Genomic DNA, 25,268 nt, shown 5'->3' with positions numbered 1-25,268 from the left:
TCACTCATTATCTATCCCTCCTCTCATCATCTCTCCATCTCTCCATTACCTCACTCATTATCTATCCCTCCTCTCATCACTCCATCACCTCACTCATTATCTATCCCTCCTCTCATCTCTCCACCACCTCACTCATTATCTATCCCTCCTCTCATCTCTCCATCACCTCACTCATTATCTATCCCTCCTCTCATCTCTCCATCACCTCAGTCATTATCTATCCCTCCTCATCTCTCATCTCTCATCACCTCACTCATTATCTATCCCTCCTCTCATCTCTCCATCTTTCCATTACCTCGCTCATTATCTATCCCTCCTCCCATCTCTCCATCACCTCACTCATTATCTATCCCTCCTCATCTCTCCATCACCTCAGTCATTATCTATCCCTCCTCTCATCTCTCCATCACCTCAGTCATTATCTATCCCTCCTCTCATCTCTCCATCACCTCAGTCATTATCTATCCCTCCTCTCATCTCTCCATCACCTCACTCATTATCCATCCCTCGTCTCCATCTCTCCATCTTTCCATTACCTCGCTCATTATTTATCCCTCCTCTCATCTCTCCATCTCTCCATCACCTCACTCATTATCTATCCCTCCTCTCATCTCTCCATCTCTCCATCACCTCACTCATTATCTAGCCCTCGTCTCATCTCTCCACCACCTCACTCATTATCCATCCCTCCTCTCATCTCTCCATCTCTCCATCACCTCACTCATTATCTATCCCTCCTCTCTATCTCTCCATCTCTCTATCACCTCACTCATTATCTATCCCTCCTCTCTATCTCTCCATCTCTCTATCACCTCACTCATTATCTATCCCTCCTCTCTATCTCTCCATCTCTCTATCACCTCACTCATTTTCTATCCCTCCTCTCATCTCTCCATCACCTCACTCATTATCTATCCCTCCTCTCTATCTCTCCATCTCTCCATCACCTCACTCATTATCTATCCCTCCTCTCATCTCTCCATCTCTCTATCATCTCACTCATTATCCATCCCTCCTCTCATCTCTCCATCTCTCCATCTCCTCACTCACAGGAACGGATGGAATATACTTCCTCCACACGTCAGCCAAACATAAAAAGAAAGGTAGACTCAAACAGCGCCCTGTTTGGTGTGTGTGTGTGTGTGTGTGTGTGTTTGGTGTGTGTGTGTGTTTGGTGTGTGTTTGGTGTGTTTGGTGTGTGTGTGTGTTTGGTGTGTGTTTGGTGTGTGTGTGTGTGTGTGTGTTTGGTGTGTGTGTGTATCCCGGTGAGCGTCCATGTGTGTGTGTGTGTGTGTGTGTTGGTGTGTGTGTGTGTGTGTGTTGCCAAGGCTTCACAACCTTCTGCAAAACCAAATGACAGATTCTATGTTAGCAGAACAACTGGTGAAATTGAACTCAAGGTTGGGGCTTTTGAGTGAAATACAGACATGATAATGTATAGACATGATAACATATAGACATGATAACATATAGACATGATAATGTATAGAGGAAGTCACCCTGGCCCCTGTAGGATCCTTCTTCTGTTCTGAGAGGAAGTCACCCTGGCCCCTGTAGGATCCTTCTTCTGTTCTGAGAGGAAGTCACCCTGACCCCTCTAGGATCATCCTTCTGTTCTGAGAGGAAGTCACCCTGACCCCTCTAGGATCCTCCTTCTGTTCTGAGAGGAAGTCACCCTGGCCCCTGTAGGATCCTCCTTCTGTTCTGAGAGGAAGTCACCCTGGCCCCTCTAGGATCCTCCTTCTGTTCTGAGAGGAAGTCACCCTGGCCCCTCTAGGATCCTCCTTCTGTTCTGAGAGGAAGTCACCCTGACCCCTCTAGGATCCTCCTTCTGTTCTGAGAGGAAGTCACCCTGGCCCCTGTAGGATCCTCCTTCTGTTCTGAGAGGAAGTCACCCTGGCCCCTCTAGGATCCTCCTTCTGTTCTGAGAGGAAGTCACCCTGGCCCCTCTAGGATCCTCCTTCTGTTCTGAGAGGAAGTCACCCTGACCCCTCTAGGATCCTCCTTCTGTTCTGAGAGGAAGTCCCCCTGGCCCCTCTAGGATCCTCCTTCTGTTCTGAGAGGAAGTCACCCTGGCCCCTCTAGGATCCTCCTTCTGTTCTGAGAGGAAATCACCCTGGCCCCTGTAGGATCCTCCTTCTGTTCTGAGAGGAAGTCACCCTGGCCCCTCTAGGATCCTCCTTCTGTTCTGAGAGGAAGTCACCCTGGCCCCTCTAGGATCCTCCTTCTGTTCTGAGAGGAAGTCACCCTGGCCCCTCAGCCCCACCACCCTGATACCAGCCCCCACCCTCAGCCCCACCACCCTGATACCAGGCCCCACCCTCAGCCCCCACCCTCAGCCCCACAACGCTGATACCAGCCCACAGCCCCACCCTCAGCCCCACCACCCTAATTCAAGCCTACAGCCCCACCCTCAGCCCCACCACCCTGATACCAGGCCCCACCCTCAGCCCCACCACCCTGATACCAGCCACCACCCTCAGCCCCACCACCCTGATACCAGCCCACAGCCCCACCCTCAGCCCCACCACCCTGATACTAGCCCTCAGCCCCCACCCTCAGCCCCACCACCCTGATACCAGCCACCACCCTCAGCCCCACCACCCTGATACCAGCCACCACCCTCAGCCCCACCACCCTGATACCAGGCCACACCCTCAGCCCCACCACCCTGATACCAGGCCCCACCCTCAGCCCCACCACCCTGATACCAGGCCCCACCCTCAGCCCCACCACCCTGATACAAGGCCCCACCCTCAGCCCCACCACCCTGATACCAGCCCCCACCCTCAGCCCCACCACCCTGATACCAGCCACCACCCTCAGCCCCACCACCCTGATACCAGCCACCACCCTCAGCCCCAACACCCTGATACCAGGCTCCACCCTCAGCCCCACCACCCTGATACCAGGCCACACCCTCAGCCCCACCACCCTGATACCAGGCTCCACCCTCAGCCCCACCACCCTGATACCAGGCCCCACCCTCAGCCCCACCACCCTGATACCAGGCCCCACTGTCAGCCCCACCACCCTCAGCCCACCACCCTCAGCCCCACCACCCTCAGCCCCTCCACCCTCAACCCCACCACCCTCAGCCCCACCACCCTCAGCCCCACCACCCTCAGCCCACCACCCTCAGCCCCACCACCCTCAGCCCACCACCCTCAGCCCCACCACCCTCAGCCCCACCACCCTGATACCAGGCCACACCCTCAGCCCAACCACCCTCAGCCCACCACCCTCAGCCCACCACCCTCAGGCCCTCCACCCTCAACCCCACCACCCTCAGCCCCACCACCCTCAGCCCCACCACCCTCAGCCCACCACCCTCAGCCCCACCACCCTCAGCCCCACCACCCTCAACCCCACCACCCTCAGCCCCACCACCCTCAGCCCCACCACCCTCAGCCCCACCACCCTCAGCCCCTCCACCCTCAGCCCCACCACCCTTAGCCCCACCACCCTCAGCCCACCACCCTCAGCCCCACCACCCTCAGCCCACCACCCCAGCCCCACCACCCTCAGTCCCTCCACCCTCAGCCCCACCACCCTCAGCCCACCACCCTCAGCCCACCACCCTCAGCCCCACCACCCTCAACCCCACCACCCTCAGCCCCACCACCCTCAGCCCCTCCACCCTCAGCCCCACCACCCTCAGCCCCACCACCCTCAGCCCCACCACCCTCAGCCCACCACCCTCAGCCCCACCACCCTCAGCCCCACCACCCTCAACCCCACCACCCTCAGCCCCACCACCCTCAACCCCACCACCCTCAGCCCCACCACCCTCAGCCCACCACCCTCAGCCCCACCACCCTCAGCCCCACCACCCTCAGCCCCACCACCCTCAACCCCACCACCCTCAGCCCCACCACCCTCAACCCCACCACCCTCAGCCCCACCACCCTCAGCCCCACCACCCTCAGCCCACCACCCTCAGCCCCACCACCCTCAGCCCCACCACCCTCAGCCCCACCACCCTCAACCCCACCACCCTCATTCCCACCACCCTCAACCCCACCACCCTCAGCCCACCACCCTCAGCCCCACCACCCTCAGCCCCACCACCCTCAGCCCCACCACCCTCAGCCCCACCACCCTCAGCCCACCACCCTCAGCCCACCACCCTCAGCCCCACCACCCTCAGCCCCACCACCCTCAACCCCACTACCCTCAGCCCCACCACCCTCAGCCCCACCACCCTCAGCTCCACCACCCTCAGCCCCACCACCCTCAACCCCACCACCCTACTCCCAGACCCATCTCCTTTCAGAACAGTGTGTAGCAGGGCATCATCTGGAATTGTTGTGTTCAGCAGCTCACTATTTAAGACTGACATGTCTGACAACAACGTTAGCTACAGCTGAGGATGATTCCTAACATGTACCATACCTAATGATACAGTAGTTATCCCTGAGGATGATTCCTAACATGTACCATACTTAATGATACAGTAGTTATCCCTGAGGATGATTCCTAACATGTACCATACTTAATGATACTGTAGTTATCCCTGAGGATGATTCCTAACATGTACCATACTTAATGATACAGTAGTTATCCCTGAGGATGATTCCTAACATGTACCATACTTAATGATACAGTAGTTATCCCTGAGGATGATTCCTAACATGTACCATACTTAATGATACAGTAGTTATCCCTGAGGATGATTCCTAACATGTACCATACTTAATGATGCAGTAGTTACCATTGAGGATGATTCCTAACATGTACCATACTTAATGATACAGTAGTTATCCCTGAGGATGATTCCTAACATGTACCATACTTAATGATACAGTAGTTATCCCTGAGGATGATTCCTAACATGTACCATACTTAATGATACAGTAGTTATCCCTGAGGATGATTCCTAACATGTACCATACTTAATGATACAGTAGTTACCATTGAGGATGATTCCTAACATGTACCATACTTAATGATACAGTAGTTATCCCTGAGGATGATTCCTAACATGTACCATACTTAATGATACAGTAGTTATCCCTGAGGATGACTCCTAACATGTACCATACTTAATGATACTGTAGTTATCCCTGAGGATGATTCCTAACATGTACCATACTTAATGATACAGTAGTTATCCCTGAGGATGATTCCTAACATGTACCATACTTAATGATACAGTAGTTATCCCTGAGGATGATTCCTAACATGTACCATACTTAATGATACTGTAGTTATCCCTGAGGATGACTCCTAACATGTACCATACTTAATGATACAGTAGTTATCCCTGAGGATGATTCCTAACATGTACCATACTTAATGATACAGTAGTTATCCCTGAGGATGATTCCTAACATGTACCATACTTAATGATACAGTAGTTATCCCTGAGGATGGTTCCTAACATGTACCGGATGATTCCTAACATGTACCATACTTAATGATACAGTAGTTATCCCTGAGGATGATTCCTAACATGTACCATACTTAATGATACTGTAGTTATCCCTGAGGATGATTCCTAACATGTACCATACTTAATGATACTGTAGTTATCCCTGAGGATGATTCCTAACATGTACCATACTTATTGATACTGTAGTTATCCCTGAGGATGATTCCTAACATGTACCATACCTAATGATACAGTAGTTATCCCTGAGGATGATTCCTAACATGTACCATACTTAATGATACAGTAGTTATCCCTGAGGATGATTCCTAACATGTACCATACTTAATGATACAGTAGTTATCCCTGAGGATGATTCCTAACATGTACCATACTTAATGATACTGTAGTTATCCCTGAGGATGATTCCTAACATGTACCATACTTATTGATACTGTAGTTATCCCTGAGGATGATTCCTAACATGTACCATACCTAATGATACAGTAGTTATCCCTGAGGATGATTCCTAACATGTACCATACTTAATGATACAGTAGTTATCCCTGAGGATGATTCCTAACATGTACCATACTTAATGGTACAGTAGTTATCCCTGAGGATGATTCCTAACATGTACCATACTTAATGATACTGTAGTTATCTCTGAGGATGATTCCTAACATGTACCATACTTAATGATACAGTAGTTATCCCTGAGGATGATTCCTAACATGTACCATACCTAATGATACAGTAGTTATCTCTGAGGATGATTCCTAACATGTACCATACTTAATGATACTGTAGTTATCCCTGAGGATGATTCCTAACATGTACCATACTTAATGATACAGTAGTTATCCCTGAGGATGATTCCTAACATGTACCATACTTAATGATACAGTAGTTATCCCTGAGGATGATTCCTAACATGTACCATACTTAATGATACTGTAGTTATCCCTGAGGATGATTCCTAACATGTACCATTCTTAATGATCTAGTAATGGTACCATGTGAACAGATATGCTATGATATGACTGTAGTTATCCCTGAGGTAATGCTATGATATGACTGTAGTTATCCCTGAGGTAATGCTATGATATGACTGTAGTTATCCCTGAGGTAATGCTATGATATGACTGTAGTTATCCCTGAGGTAATGCTATGATATGACTGTAGTTATCCCTGAGGTAATGCTATGATATGACTGTAGTTATCCCTGAGGTAATGCTATGATATGACTGTAGTTATCCCTGAGGTAATGCTATGATATGACTGTAGTTATCCCTGAGGTAATGCTATGATATGACTGTAGTTATCCCTGAGGTAATGCTATGATATGACTGTAGTTATCCCTGAGGTAATGCTATGATATGACTGTAGTTATCCCTGAGGTAATGCTATGATATGACTGTAGTTATCCCTGAGGTAATGCTATGATATGACTGTAGTTATCCCTGAGGTAATGCTATGATATGACTGTAGTTATCCCTGAGGTAATGCTATGATATGACTGTAGTTATCCCTGAGGTAATGCTATGATATGACTGTAGTTATCCCTGAGGTAATGCTATGATATGACTGTAGTTATCCCTGAGGTAATGCTATGATATGACTGTAGTTATCCCTGAGGTAATGCTATGATATGACTGTAGTTATCCCTGAGGTAATGCTATGATATGACTGTAGTTATCCCTGAGGTAATGCTATGATATGACTGTAGTTATCCCTGAGGTAATGCTATGATATGACTGTAGTTATCCCTGAGGTAATGCTATGATATGACTGTAGTTATCCCTGAGGTAATGCTATGATATGACTGTAGTTATCCCTGAGGTAATGCTATGATATGACTGTAGTTATACCTGAGGTAATGCTATGATATGACTGTAGTTATCCCTGAGCTAATGCTATGATATGACTGTAGTTATCCCTGAGGTAATGCTATGATATGACTGTAGTTATACCTGAGGTAATGCTATGATATGACTGTAGTTATCCCTGAGGTAATGCTATGATATGACTGTAGTTATCCCTGAGGTAATGCTATGATATGACTGTAGTTATCCCTGAGGTAATGCTATGATATGACTGTAGTTATCCCTGAGGTAATGCTATGATATGACTGTAGTTATCCCTGAGGTAATGCTATGATATGACTGTAGTTATCCCTGAGGTAATGCTATGATATGACTGTAGTTATCACGGAGGTAATGCTATGATATGACTGTAGTTATCCCTGAGGTAATGCTATGATATGACTGTAGTTATACCTGAGGTAATGGTACCATGTGAGCAGACATGCTATGACATGACTGTAGTTCTGTCGAGACGCTATACTGTTTGTTTTGCTTCTGACTGTGTCCTGTCGTCCTCCAGAACAACGGAAGAACTACACCAAAAACAGCTTTAACAGCATGACGAACACCTCCCAGTACCATGTTGAGGTCAGTCTACAACTGTACATACAGCATGACTAACACCATGTTGAGGTCAGTCTACTAATGTACATACAGCATGACTAACACCAAGTTGAGGTCAGTCTACGACTGTACATACAGCATGACTAACACCATGTTGAGGTCAGTCTACTACTGTACATACAGCATGACTAAAACCATGTTGAGGTCAGTCTACTACTGTACATACAGCATGACTAACACCATGTTGAGGTCAGTCTACTACTACAGCATGACTAACACCATGTTGAGGTCAGTCTACTACTGTACATACAGCATGACTAACACCATGTTGAGGTCAGTCTACTACTGTACATACAGCATGACTAACACCATGTTGAGGTCAGTCTACTACTGTACATACAGCATGACTAACACCATGTTGAGGTCAGTCTACTACTACAGCATGACTAACACCATGTTGAGGTCAGTCTACTACTGTACATACAGCATGACTAACACCATGTTGAGGTCAGTCTACTACTGTACATACAGCATGACTAACACCATGTTGAGGTCAGTCTACTACTACAGCATGACTAACACCATGTTGAGGTCAGTCTACTACAGTACATACAGCATGACTAACACCATGTTGAGGTCAGTCTACTACCGTACATACAGCATGACTAACACCATGTTGAGGTCAGTCTACTACTGTACATACAGCATGACTAACACCATGTTGAGGTCAGTCTACTACTGTACATACAGCATGACTAACACCATGTTGAGGTCAGTCTACTACCGTACATACAGCATGACTAACACCATGTTGAGGTCAGTCTACTACTACAGCATGACTAACACCATGTTGAGGTCAGTCTACTACTGTACATACAGCATGACTAACACCATGTTGAGGTCAGTCTACTACTGTACATACAGCATGACTAACACCATGTTGAGGTCAGTCTACTACTGTACATACAGCATGACTAACACCATGTTGAGGTCAGTCTACTACTGTACATACAGCATGACTAACACCATGTTGAGGTCAGTCTACTACCGTACATACAGCATGACTAACACCATGTTGAGGTCAGTCTACTACTGTACATACAGCATGACTAACACCATGTTGAGGTCAGTCTACTACTGTACATACAGCATGACTAACACCATGTTGAGGTCAGTCTACTACCGTACATACAGCATGACTAACACCATGTTGAGGTCAGTCTACTACATACAGCATGACTAACACCATGTTGAGGTCAGTCTACTACCGTACATACAGCATGACTAACACCATGTTGAGGTCAGTCTACTACTGTACATACAGCATGACTAACACCATGTTGAGGTCAGTCTACTACTGTACATACAGCATGACTAACACCATGTTGAGGTCAGTCTACTACCGTACATACAGCATGACTAACACCATGTTGAGGTCAGTCTACTACTGTACATACAGCATGACTAACACCATGTTGAGGTCAGTCTACTACTGTACATACAGCATGACTAACACCATGTTGAGGTCAGTCTACTACTACATCATGACTAACACCATGTTGAGGTCAGTCTACTACCGTACATACAGCATGACTAACACCATGTTGAGGTCAGTCTACTACCGTACATACAGCATGACTAACACCATGTTGAGGTCAGTCTACTACCGTACATACAGCATGACTAACACCATGTTGAGGTCAGTCTACTACTGTACATACAGCATGACTAACACCATGTTGAGGTCAGTCTACTACTACAGCATGACTAACACCATGTTGAGGTCAGTCTACTACTGTACATACAGCATGACTAACACCATGTTGAGGTCAGTCTACTACTACAGCATGACTAACACCATGTTGAGGTCAGTCTACTACCGTACATACAGCATGACTAACACCATGTTGAGGTCAGTCTACTACTACAGCATGACTAACACCATGTTGAGGTCAGTCTACTACCGTACATACAGCATGACTAACACCATGTTGAGGTCAGTCTACTACTGTACATACAGCATGACTAACACCATGTTGAGGTCAGTCTACTGCTACAGCATGACTAACACCATGTTGAGGTCAGTCTACTACTGTACATACAGCATGACTAACACCATGTTGAGGTCAGTCTACTACTACAGCATGACTAACACCATGTTGAGGTCAGTCTACTACTACAGCATGACTAACACCATGTTGAGGTCAGTCTACTACTACAGCATGACTAATACCATGTTGAGGTCAGTCTACTACTGTACATACAGCATGACTAACACCATGTTGAGGTCAGTCTACTACTACAGCATGACTAACACCATGTTGAGGTCAGTCTACTACTACAGCATGACTAATACCATGTTGAGGTCAGTCTACTACTGTACATACAGCATGACTAACACCATGTTGAGGTCAGTCTACTGCTACAGCATGACTAACACCATGTTGAGGTCAGTCTACTACTGTACATACAGCATGACTAACACCATGTTGAGGTCAGTCTACTACTACAGCATGACTAACACCATGTTGAGGTCAGTCTACTACCGTACATACAGCATGACTAACACCATGTTGAGGTCAGTCTACTACTGTACATACAGCATGACTAACACCATGTTGAGGTCAGTCTACTACTGTACATGTTGAGGTCAGTCTACTACTGTACATACAGCATGACTAACACCATGTTGAGGTCAGTCTACTACTACAGCATGACTAACACCATGTTGAGGTCAGTCTACTACCGTACATACAGCATGAATAACACCATGTTGAGGTCAGTCTACTACTACAGCATGACTAACACCATGTTGAGGTCAGTCTACTACTGTACATACACAATGACTAACACCATGTTGAGGTCAGTCTACTACCGTACATACAGCATGACTAACACCATGTTGAGGTCAGTCTACTACTACAGCATGACTAACACCATGTTGAGGTCAGTCTACTACTGTACATACAGCATGACTAACACCATGTTGAGGTCAGTCTACTACTGTACATACAGCATGACTAACACCATGTTGAGGTCAGTCTACTACTGTACATACAGCATGACTAACACCATGTTGAGGTCAGTCTACTACTGTACATACAGCATGACTAACACCATGTTGAGGTCAGTCTACTACCGTACATACAGCATGACTAACACCATGTTGAGGTCAGTCTACTACCGTACATACAGCATGACTAACACCATGTTGAGGTCAGTCTACTACTGTACATACAGCATGACTAACACCATGTTGAGGTCAGTCTACTACTGTACATACAGCATGACTAACACCATGTAGAGGTCAGTCTACTACTGTACATACAGCATGACTAACACCATGTTGAGGTCAGTCTACTACTGCAGCATGACTAACACCATGTTGAGGTCAGTCTACTACTGTACATACAGCATGACTAACACCATGTTGAGGTCAGTCTACTACTACAGCATGACTAACACCATGTTGAGGTCAGTCTACTACCGTACATACAGCATGATTAACACCATGTTGAGGTCAGTCTACTACTGTACATACAGCATGACTAACACCATGTTGAGGTCAGTCTACTACTGTACATACAGCATGACTAACACCATGTTGAGGTCAGTCTACTACCGTACATACAGCATGACTAACACCATGTTGAGGTCAGTCTACTACTGTACATACAGCATGACTAACACCATGTTGAGGTCAGTCTACTACTACATCATGACTAACACCATGTTGAGGTCAGTCTACTACTGTACATACAGCATGACTAACACCATGTTGAGGTCAGTCTACTACTGTACATACAGCATGACTAACACCATGTTGAGGTCAGTCTACTACCGTACATACAGCATGACTAACACCATGTTGAGGTCAGTCTACTACTGTACATACAGCATGACTAACACCATGTTGAGGTCAGTCTACTAATGTACATACAGCATGACTAACACCATGTTGAGGTCAGTCTACTACTGTACATACAGCATGACTAACACCATGTTGAGGTCAGTCTACTACTGTACATACAGCATGACTAACACCATGTTGAGGTCAGTCTACTACCGTACATACAGCATGACTAACACCATGTTGAGGTCAGTCTACTACTGTACATACAGCATGACTAACACCATGTTGAGGTCAGTCTACTACCGTACATACAGCATGACTAACACCATGTTGAGGTCAGTCCACTACTACAGCATGACTAACACCATGTTGAGGTCAGTCTACTACTACAGCATGACTAACACCATGTTGAGGTCAGTCTACTACTGTACATACAGCATGACTAACACCATGTTGAGGTCAGTCTACTACTGTACATACAGCATGACTAACACCATGTTGAGGTCAGTCTACTACTGTACATACAGCATGACTAACACCATGTTGAGGTCAGTCTACTACTACAGCATGACTAACACCATGTTGAGGTCAGTCTACTACTGTACATACAGCATGACTAACACCATGTTGAGGTCAGTCTACTACTACAGCATGACTAACACCATGTTGAGGTCAGTCTACTACTACAGCATGACTAACACCATGTTGAGGTCAGTCTACTACTGTACATACAGCATGACTAACACCATGTTGAGGTCAGTCTACTACTGTACATACAGCATGACTAACACCATGTTGAGGTCAGTCTACTACTGTACATACAGCATGACTAACACCATGTTGAGGTCAGTCTACTACTGTACATACAGCATGACTAACACCATGTTGAGGTCAGTCTACTACTGTACATACAGCATGACTAACACCATGTTGAGGTCAGTCTACTACTGTACATACAGCATGACTAACACCATGTTGAGGTCAGTCTACTACTACAGCATGACTAACACCATGTTGAGGTCAGTCTACTACTGTACATACAGCATGACTAACACCATGTTGAGGTCAGTCTACTACTACAGCATGACTAACACCATGTTGAGGTCAGTCTACTACTGTACATACAGCATGACTAACACCATGTTGAGGTCAGTCTACTACCGTACATACAGCATGACTAACACCATGTTGAGGTCAGTCTACTACCGTACATACAGCATGACTAACACCATGTTGAGGTCAGTCTACTACTACAGCATGACTAACACCATGTTGAGGTCAGTCTACTACTGTACATACAGCATGACTAACACCATGTTGAGGTCAGTCTACTACTACAGCATGACTAACACCATGTTGAGGTCAGTCTACTACTACAGCATGACTAACACCATGTTGAGGTCAGTCTACTACTACAGCATGACTAACACCATGTTGAGGTCAGTCTACTACTGTACATACAGCATGACTAACACCATGTTGAGGTCAGTCTACTACCGTACATACAGCATGACTAACACCATGTTGAGGTCAGTCTACTACTGTACATACAGCATGACTAACACCATGTTGAGGTCAGTCTACTACTGTACATACAGCATGACTAACACCATGTTGAGGTCAGTCTACTACTGTACATACAGCATGACTAACACCATGTTGAGGTCAGTCTACTACTGTACATACAGCATGACTAACACCATGTTGAGGTCAGTCTACTACTGCAGCATGACTAACACCATGTTGAGGTCAGTCTACTACTGTACATACAGCATGACTAACACCATGTTGAGGTCAGTCTACTGCTACAGCATGACTAACACCATGTTGAGGTCAGTCTACTACTACAGCATGACTAACACCATGTTGAGGTCAGTCTACTACTACAGCATGACTAACACCATGTTGAGGTCAGTCTACTACTACAGCATGACTAACACCATGTTGAGGTCAGTCTACTACATACAGCATGACTAACACCATGTTGAGGTCAGTCTACTACTACAGCATGACTAACACCATGTTGAGGTCAGTCTACTACTGTACATACAGCATGACTAACACCATGTTGAGGTCAGTCTACTACTACAGCATGACTAACACCATGTTGAGGTCAGTCTACTACCGTACATACAGCATGACTAACACCATGTTGAGGTCAGTCTACTACTGTACATACAGCATGACTAACACCATGTTGAGGTCAGTCTACTACTACATCATGACTAACACCATGTTGAGGTCAGTCTACTACTGCACATACAGCATGACTAACACCATGTTGAGGTCAGTCTACTACTGTACATACAGCATGACTAACACCATGTTGAGGTCAGTCTACTACCGTACATACAGCATGACTAACACCATGTTGAGGTCAGTCTACTACTGTACATACAGCATGACTAACACCATGTTGAGGTCAGTCTACTACTGTACATACAGCATGACTAACACCATGTTGAGGTCAGTCTACTACTGTACATACAGCATGACTAACACCATGTTGAGGTCAGTCTACTACTGTACATACAGCATGACTAACACCATGTTGAGGTCAGTCTACTACCGTACATACAGCATGACTAACACCATGTTGAGGTCAGTCTACTACTGTACATACAGCATGACTAACACCATGTTGAGGTCAGTCTACTACCGTACATACAGCATGACTAACACCATGTTGAGGTCAGTCTACTACTACAGCATGACTAACACCATGTTGAGGTCAGTCTACTACTACAGCATGACTAACACCATGTTGAGGTCAGTCTACTACTGTACATACAGCATGACTAACACCATGTTGAGGTCAGTCTACTACTGTACATACAGCATGACTAACACCATGTTGAGGTCAGTCTACTACTGTACATACAGCATGACTAACACCATGTTGAGGTCAGTCTACTACTACAGCATGACTAACACCATGTTGAGGTCAGTCTACTACTGTACATACAGCATGACTAACACCATGTTGAGGTCAGTCTACTACTACAGCATGACTAACACCATGTTGAGGTCAGTCTACTACTACAGCATGACTAACACCATGTTGAGGTCAGTCTACTACTGTACATACAGCATGACTAACACCATGTTGAGGTCAGTCTACTACTGTACATACAGCATGACTAACACCATGTTGAGGTCAGTCTACTACTGTACATACAGCATGACTAACACCATGTTGAGGTCAGTCTACTACTGTACATACAGCATGACTAACACCATGTTGAGGTCAGTCTACTACTGTACATACAGCATGACTAACACCATGTTGAGGTCAGTCTACTACTGTACATACAGCATGACTAACACCATGTTGAGGTCAGTCTACTACCGTACATACAGCATGACTAACACCATGTTGAGGTCAGTCTACTACCGTACATACAGCATGACTAACACCATGTTGAGGTCAGTCTACTACTACAGCATGACTAACACCATGTTGAGGTCAGTCTACTACCGTACATACAGCATGACTAACACCATGTTGAGGTCAGTCTACTACTACAGCATGACTAACACCATGTTGAGGTCAGTCTACTACCGTACATACAGCATGACTAACACCATGTTGAGGTCAGTCTACTACTGTACATACAGCATGACTAACACCATGTTGAGGTCAGTCTACTACTGTACATACAGCATGACTAACACCATGTTGAGGTCAGTCTACTACTGTACATACAGCATGACTAACACCATGTTGAGGTCAGTCTACTACTGTACATACAGCATGACTAACACCATGTTGAGGTCAGTCTACTACTGTACATACAGCATGACTAACACCATGTTGAGGTCAGTCTACTACTACAGCATGACTAACACCATGTTGAGGTCAGTCTACTACTGTACATACAGCATGACTAACACCATGTTGAGGTCAGTCTACTACTACAGCATGACTAACACCATGTTGAGGTCAGTCTACTACTGTACATACAGCATGACTAACACCATGTTGAGGTCAGTCTACTACCGTACATACAGCATGACTAACACCATGTTGAGGTCAGTCTACTACCGTACATACAGCATGACTAACACCATGTTGAGGTCAGTCTACTACTACAGCATGACTAACACCATGTTGAGGTCAGTCTACTACTGTACATACAGCATGACTAACACCATGTTGAGGTCAGTCTACTACTACAGCATGACTAACACCATGTTGAGGTCAGTCTACTACTACAGCATGACTAACACCATGTTGAGGTCAGTCTACTACTACAGCATGACTAACACCATGTTGAGGTCAGTCTACTACTGTACATACAGCATGACTAACACCATGTTGAGGTCAGTCTACTACTGTACATACAGCATGACTAACACCATGTTGAGGTCAGTCTACTACTGTACATACAGCATGACTAACACCATGTTGAGGTCAGTCTACTACTGTACATACAGCATGACTAACACCATGTTGAGGTCAGTCTACTACTGTACATACAGCATGACTAACACCATGTTGAGGTCAGTCTACTACTGTACATACAGCATGACTAACCCCATGTTGAGGTCAGTCTACTACTACAGCATGACTAACACCATGTTGAGGTCAGTCTACTACTGTACATACAGCATGACTAACACCATGTTGAGGTCAGTCTACTGCTACAGCATGACTAACACCATGTTGAGGTCAGTCTACTACTACAGCATGACTAACACCATGTTGAGGTCAGTCTACTACTACAGCATGACTAACACCATGTTGAGGTCAGTCTACTACTACAGCATGACTAACACCATGTTGAGGTCAGTCTACTACATACAGCATGACTAACACCATGTTGAGGTCAGTCTACTACTACAGCATGACTAACACCATGTTGAGGTCAGTCTACTACTGTACATACAGCATGACTAACACCATGTTGAGGTCAGTCTACTACTACAGCATGACTAACACCATGTTGAGGTCAGTCTACTACTACAGCATGACTAACACCATGTTGAGGTCAGTCTACTACTACAGCATGACTAACACCATGTTGAGGTCAGTCTACTACTGTACATACAGCATGACTAACACCATGTTGAGGTCAGTCTACTACTGTACATACAGCATGACTAACACCATGTTGAGGTCAGTCTACTACCGTACATACAGCATGACTAACACCATGTTGAGGTCAGTCTACTACTGTACATACAGCATGACTAACACCATGTTGAGGTCAGTCTACTACCGTACATACAGCATGACTAACACCATGTTGAGGTCAGTCTACTACTACAGCATGACTAACACCATGTTGAGGTCAGTCTACTACTGTACATACAGCATGACTAACACCATGTTGAGGTCAGTCTACTACCGTACATACAGCATGACTAACACCATGTTGAGGTCAGTCTACTACTACAGCATGACTAACACCATGTTGAGGTCAGTCTACTACTGTACATACAGCATGACTAACACCATGTTGAGGTCAGTCTACTACTGTACATACAGCATGACTAACCCCATGTTGAGGTCAGTCTACTACTGTACATACAGCATGACTAACACCATGTTGAGGTCAGTCTACTACTACAGCATGACTAACACCATGTTGAGGTCAGTCTACTACTGTACATACAGCATGACTAACACCATGTTGAGGTCAGTCTACTACTGTACATACAGCATGACTAACACCATGTTGAGGTCAGTCTACTACCGTACATACAGCATGACTAACACCATGTTGAGGTCAGTCTACTACTGTACATACAGCATGACTAACACCATGTTGAGGTCAGTCTACTACCGTACATACAGCATGACTAACACCATGTTGAGGTCAGTCTACTACTGTACATACAGCAGGACTAACACCATGTTGAGGTCAGTCTACTACCGTACATACAGCATGACTAACACCATGTTGAGGTCAGTCTACTACTGTACATACAGCATGACTAACACCATGTTGAGGTCAGTCTACTACTGTACATACAGCATGACTAACACCATGTTGAGGTCAGTCTACTACTGTACATACAGCATGACTAACACCATGTTGAGGTCAGTCTACTACCGTACATACAGCATGACTAACACCATGTTGAGGTCAGTCTACTACCGTACATACAGCATGACTAACACCATGTTGAGGTCAGTCTACTACTACAGCATGACTAACACCATGTTGAGGTCAGTCTACTACTGTACATACAGCATGACTAACACCATGTTGAGGTCAGTCTACTACTGTACATACAGCATGACTAACACCATGTTGAGGTCAGTCTACTACTGTACATACAGCATGACTAACCCCATGTTGAGGTCAGTCTACTACTGTACATACAGCATGACTAACACCATGTTGAGGTCAGTCTACTACTGTACATACAGCATGACTAACACCATGTTGAGGTCAGTCTACTACCGTACATACAGCATGACTAACACCATGTTGAGGTCAGTCTACTACCGTACATACAGCATGACTAACACCATGTTGAGGTCAGTCTACTACTGTACATACAGCATGACTAACACCATGTTGAGGTCAGTCTACTACCGTACATACAGCATGACTAACACCATGTTGAGGTCAGTCTACTACTACAGCATGACTAACACCATGTTGAGGTCAGTCTACTACAGTACATACAGCATGACTAACACCATGTTGAGGTCAGTCTACTACTACAGCATGACTAACACCATGTTGAGGTCAGTCTACTACTGTACATACAGCATGACTAACACCATGTTGAGGTCAGTCTACTACCGTACATACAGCATGACTAACACCATGTTGAGGTCAGTCTACTACCGTACATACAGCATGACTAACACCATGTTGAGGTCAGTCTACTACTACAGCATGACTAACACCATGTTGAGGTCAGTCTACTACTGTATATACAGCATGACTAACACCATGTTGAGGTCAGTCTACTACTGTACATACAGCATGACTAACACCATGTTGAGGTCAGTCTACTACTACAGCATGACTAACACCATGTTGAGGTCAGTCTACTACTGTACATACAGCATGACTAACACCATGTTGAGGTCAGTCTACTACTACATCATGACTAACACCATGTTGAGGTCAGTCTACTACTGTACATACAGCATGACTAACACCATGTTGAGGTCAGTCTACTACCGTACATACAGCATGACTAACACCATGTTGAGGTCAGTCTACTACCGTACATACAGCATGACTAACACCATGTTGAGGTCAGTCTACTACCGTACATACAGCATGACTAACACCATGTTGAGGTCAGTCTACTACTGTACATACAGCATGACTAACACCATGTTGAGGTCAGTCTACTACCGTACATACAGCATGACTAACACCATGTTGAGGTCAGTCTACTACCGTACATACAGCATGACTAACACCATGTTGAGGTCAGTCTACTACTGTACATACAGCCTGACTAACACCATGTTGAGGTCAGTCTACTACTGTACATACAGCATGACTAACACCATGTTGAGGTCAGTCTACTACTGTACATACAGCATGACTAACACCATGTTGAGGTCAGTCTACTACTACAGCATGACTAACACCATGTTGAGGTCAGTCTACTACTGTACATACAGCATGACTAACACCATGTTGAGGTCAGTCTACTACCGTACATACAGCATGACTAACACCATGTTGAGGTCAGTCTACTACTGTACATACAGCATGACTAACACCATGTTGAGGTCAGTCTACTACTGTACATACAGCATGACTAACACCATGTTGAGGTCAGTCTACTACTGTACATACAGCCTGACTAACACCATGTTGAGGTCAGTCTACTACTGTACATACAGCATGACTAACACCATGTTGAGGTCAGTCTACTACTGTACATACAGCATGGCTAACACCATGTTGAGGTCAGTCTACTACCGTACATACAGCATGACTAACACCATGTTGAGGTCAGTCTACTACTGTACATACAGCATGACTAACACCATGTTGAGGTCAGTCTACTACTGTACATACAGCATGACTAACACCATGTTGAGGTCAGTCTACTACTACAGCATGACTAACACCATGTTGAGGTCAGTCTACTACTGTACATACAGCATGACTAACACCATGTTGAGGTCAGTCTACTACTACAGCATGACTAACACCATGTTGAGGTCAGTCTACTACTGTACATACAGCATGACTAACACCATGTTGAGGTCAGTCTACTACTACAGCATGACTAACACCATGTTGAGGTCAGTCTACTACTGTACATACAGCATGACTAACACCATGTTGAGGTCAGTCTACTACTGTACATACAGCATGACTAACACCATGTTGAGGTCAGTCTACTACCGTACATACAGCATGACTAACACCATGTTGAGGTCAGTCTACTACTGTACATACAGCATGACTAACACCATGTTGAGGTCAGTCTACTACCGTACATACAGCATGACTAACACCATGTTGAGGTCAGTCTACTACTGTACATACAGCCTGACTAACACCATGTTGAGGTCAGTCTACTACTGTACATACAGCATGACTAACACCATGTTGAGGTCAGTCTACTACTGTACATACAGCATGACTAACACCATGTTGAGGTCAGTCTACTACTACAGCATGACTAACACCATGTTGAGGTCAGTCTACTACTGTACATACAGCATGACTAACACCATGTTGAGGTCAGTCTACTACCGTACATACAGCATGACTAACACCATGTTGAGGTCAGTCTACTACTGTACATACAGCATGACTAACACCATGTTGAGGTCAGTCTACTACTGTACATACAGCATGACTAACACCATGTTGAGGTCAGTCTACTACTGTACATACAGCCTGACTAACACCATGTTGAGGTCAGTCTACTACTGTACATACAGCATGACTAACACCATGTTGAGGTCAGTCTACTACTGTACATACAGCATGGCTAACACCATGTTGAGGTCAGTCTACTACCGTACATACAGCATGACTAACACCATGTTGAGGTCAGTCTACTACTGTACATACAGCATGACTAACACCATGTTGAGGTCAGTCTACTACTGTACATACAGCATGACTAACACCATGTTGAGGTCAGTCTACTACTACAGCATGACTAACACCATGTTGAGGTCAGTCTACTACTGTACATACAGCATGACTAACACCATGTTGAGGTCAGTCTACTACTACAGCATGACTAACACCATGTTGAGGTCAGTCTACTACTGTACATACAGCATGACTAACACCATGTTGAGGTCAGTCTACTACTACAGCATGACTAACACCATGTTGAGGTCAGTCTACTACTGTACATACAGCATGACTAACACCATGTTGAGGTCAGTCTACTACTGTACATACAGCATGACTAACACCATGTTGAGGTCAGTCTACTACCGTACATACAGCATGACTAACACCATGTTGAGGTCAGTCTACTACTGTACATACAGCATGACTAACACCATGTTGAGGTCAGTCTACTACTGTACATACAGCATGACTAACACCATGTTGAGGTCAGTCTACTACTGTACATACAGCATGACTAACACCATGTTGAGGTCAGTCTACTACCGTACATACAGCATGACTAACACCATGTTGAGGTCAGTCTACTACTACAGCATGACTAACACCATGTTGAGGTCAGTCTACTACTGTACATACAGCATGACTAACACCATGTTGAGGTCAGTCTACTACTGTACATACAGCATGACTAACACCATGTTGAGGTCAGTCTACTACTACAGCATGACTAACACCATGTTGAGGTCAGTCTACTACTGTACATACAGCATGACTAACACCATGTTGAGGTCAGTCTACTACTACAGCATGACTAACACCATGTTGAGGTCAGTCTACTACTGTACATACAGCATGACTAACACCATGTTGAGGTCAGTCTACTACCGTACATATACAGTGTGTTAGTGGTAGGGTAGAGATTGTTACTAACTGTGTCCCAAACCCTCTCCCATCTCTCCTATCCATCTGTGTCCCAAACCCTCTCTCATCTCTCCTATCCCCTCTCTGTCCCAAACCATCTCCCCTCTCTCCTATCCTCTCCGTGTCCCAAATCATCTCCTCTCTCCTATCCTCTCCGTGTCCCAAACCCTCTCCTCTCTCCTCTCAGCACCTGACCACGTTTGTTCTGGACAGGAAGGAAGCCATGATCAACACTGAGGATGGAATCAGGAAGCTCCGCCTGCTGGATGCCAAGGGAAAGGTGAGGCACAGGACACGAACCCTAACCCTAACCTGAACCCGAACCCGAACCCCAACCCTAACCTGAACCCCAACCCTAACCTGAACCTGAACCCGAACCTGAACCCCAACCCCAACCCTAACCCCAACCCTAACCTGAACCCTAACCCTAACCCCACGATTCTGATTCCCAAAAGTTCCTGCTGTACAGATACAATGTTTTCCTATTGGTTAGATAAAGTACCTGCTGATACAATGTGTTCCTATTGGTTAGATAAAGTACCTGCTATACAGATCCAATGTGTTCCTATTGGTTAGATAAAGTACCTGCTGTACAGATCCAATGTGTTCCTATTGGTTAGATACAGTACCTGCTGTACAGATCCAATGCATTCCTATTGGTTAGATAAAGTACCTGCTGTACAGATCCAATGTGTTCCTATTGGTTTGATATTAGGTATGGACCCAGGACATGCTGCTGCAGGTGGAGGAGAAGACAGTCAGCCTCATCGACCCAGAGACCAAGGTGGGCGAGCAGGAGTGCCGTCTGAAGGAACCAGCTCTGATACACTGGACGGGTATCATGGGACCTAGTGGACAGGGGTATCTGGACAGGGGTATCATGGGACCTAGTGGACAGGGGTATCATGGGACCTAGTGGACAGGGGTATCATGGGACCTAGTGGACAGGGGTATCATGGGAACTAGTGGACAGGGGTATCATGGGACCTAGTGGACAGGGGTATCATGGGACCTAGTGGACAGGGGTATCATGGGAACTAGTGGACAGGGATATCTGGACAGGGGTATCATGGGACCTGGTGGACAGGGGTATCATGGGACCTGGTGGACAGGGGTATCATGGGACCTAGTGGACAAGGGTATCATGGGACCTAGTGGACAGGGGTATCATGGGACCTAGTGGACAGGGATATCATGGGACCTAGTGGACAGGGGTATCATGGGACCTAGTGGACAGGGGTATCATGGGACCTGGTGGACAGGGGTATCATGGGACCTAGTGGACAGGGGTATCATGGGACCTGGTGGACAGGGGTATCATGGGACCTAGTGGACAGGGGTATCATGGGACCTAGTGGACAGGGGTATCATGGGACCTAGTGGACAGGGGTATCATGGGACCTAGTGGACAGGGATATCATGGGACCTAGTGGACAGGGGTATCATGGGACCTAGTGGACAGGGGTATCATGGGACCTGGTGGACAGGGGTATCATGGGACCTAGTGGACAGGGGTATCATGGGACCTAGTGGACAGGGGTATCATGGGACCTAGTGGACAGGGGTATCATGGGACCTAGTGGACAGGGGTATCATGGGACCTAGTGGACAGGGGTATCATGGGACCTAGTGGACAGGGGTATCTGGACAGGGGTATCATGGGACCTAGTGGACAGGGGTATCATAGGACCTAGTGGACAGGGGTATCATGGGACCTAGTGGACAGGGGCATCATGGGACCTAGTGGACAGGGATATCTGGACAGGGATATCATGGGACCTAGTGGACAGGGGTATCATGGGAACTAGTGGACAGGGATATCTGGACAGGGGTATCATGGGACCTGGTGGACAGGGGTATCATGGGACCTAGTGGACAGGGGTATCATGGGACCTAGTGGACAGGGATATCATGGGACCTAGTGGACAGGGGTATCATGGGACCTAGTGGACAGGGGTATCATGGGACCTAGGGGTATCATGGGAACAAGTGGACAGGGGTATCATGGGACCTAGTGGACAGGGGTATCATGGGACCTAGTGGACAGGGGTATCATGGGACCTAGTGGACAGGGATATCTGGACAGGGGTATCATGGGACCTGGTGGACAGGGGTATCATGGGACCTAGTGGACAGGGGTATCATGGGACCTAGTGGACAGGGGTATCATGGGACCTAGTGGACAGGGGTATCATGGGACCTAGTGGACAGGGATATCATGGGACCTAGTGGACAGGGATATCTGGACAGGGGCATCATGGGACCTAGTGGACAGGGATATCTGGACAGGGGTATCATGGGACCTAGTGGACAGGGATATCATGGGACCTAGTGGACAGGGGTATCATGGGACCTAGTGGACAGGGATATCATGGGACCTAGTGGACAGGGATATCTGGACAGGGGTATCATGGGACTTAGTGGACAGGGATATCTGGACAGGGGTATCATGGGACCTAGTGGACAGGGATATCATGGGACCTAGTGGACAGGGGTATCATGGGACTTAGTGGACAGGGGTATCATGGGACCTAGTGGACAGGGGTATCATGGGAACAAGTGGACAGGGGTATCATGGGACCTAGTGGACAGGGGTATCATAAGACCTAGTGGACAGGGATATCTGGACAGGGGTATCATGGGACCTGGTGGACAGGGGTATCATGGGACCTAGTGGACAGGGGTATCATGGGACCTAGTGGACAAGGGTATCATGGGACCTAGTGGACAGGGGTATCATTGGACCTAGTGGACAGGGGTATCATGGACCTAGTGGACAGGGGTATCATGGGAACTAGTGGACAGGGATATCTGGACAGGGGTATCATGGGACCTGGTGGACAGGGGTATCATGGGACCTAGTGGACAGGGGTATCATGGGACCTAGTGGACAGGGATATCATGGGACCTAGTGGACAGGGGTATCATGGGACCTAGTGGACAGGGGTATCATGGGACCTAGTGGACAGGGGTATCATGGGAACAAGTGGACAGGGGTATCATGGGACCTAGTGGACAGGGGTATCATGGGACCTAGTGGACAGGGGTATCATGGGACCTAGTGGACAGGGGTATCATGGGAACAAGTGGACAGGGGTATCATGGGACCTAGTGGACAGGGGTATCATGGGACCTAGTGGACAGGGATATCTGGACAGGGGTATCATGGGACCTGGTGGACAGGGGTATCATGGGACCTAGTGGACAGGGGTATCATGGGACCTAGTGGACAGGGGTATCATGGGACCTAGTGGACAGGGGTATCATGGGACCTAGTGGACAGGGATATCATGGGACCTAGTGGACAGGGATATCTGGACAGGGGCATCATGGGACCTAGTGGACAGGGATATCTGGACAGGGGTATCATGGGACCTAGTGGACAGGGATATCATGGGACCTAGTGGACAGGGGTATCATGGGACCTAGTGGACAGGGGTATCATGGGACCTAGTGGACAGGGATATCATGGGACCTAGTGGACAGGGATATCTGGACAGGGGTATCATGGGACCTAGTGGACAGGGATATCTGGACAGGGGTATCATGGGACCTAGTGGACAGGGATATCATGGGACCTAGTGGACAGGGGTATCATGGGACCTAGTGGACAGGGGTATCATGGGACCTAGTGGACAGGGGTATCATGGGAACAAGTGGAC

At 46.5% G+C, this 25,268-nt stretch overlaps 1 protein-coding gene across 7 annotated transcripts in view; it reads left to right on the top strand.

The window, feature by feature from the left end:
- eps8a (epidermal growth factor receptor pathway substrate 8a) overlaps nt 1-25,268 on the top strand; it is a 108,371-nt gene that overhangs the window by 7,720 nt on the left and 75,383 nt on the right. For 6 of the 7 annotated variants that reach the window (XM_055905139.1, XM_055905141.1, XM_055905137.1 and 3 more), the window contains 3 exons: nt 7,757-7,824; nt 21,794-21,886; nt 22,322-22,390. In XM_055905139.1, the coding sequence (XP_055761114.1) occupies nt 7,757-7,824; nt 21,794-21,886; nt 22,322-22,390 (230 nt within the window). Of the gene's footprint in view, nt 1-676; nt 1,104-7,756; nt 7,825-21,793; nt 21,887-22,321; nt 22,391-25,268 lie in introns of those variants that run through there. The other variant, XM_055905144.1, reaches the window with a different exon arrangement.

This window comes from Salvelinus fontinalis, chromosome 39, assembly GCF_029448725.1.
Source record: "Salvelinus fontinalis isolate EN_2023a chromosome 39, ASM2944872v1, whole genome shotgun sequence".
Lineage (NCBI taxonomy): Eukaryota > Metazoa > Chordata > Actinopteri > Salmoniformes > Salmonidae > Salvelinus > Salvelinus fontinalis.
Note: the sequence above shows the minus strand (reverse complement) of the source record. Positions and strands in the feature narration are given on the sequence as shown.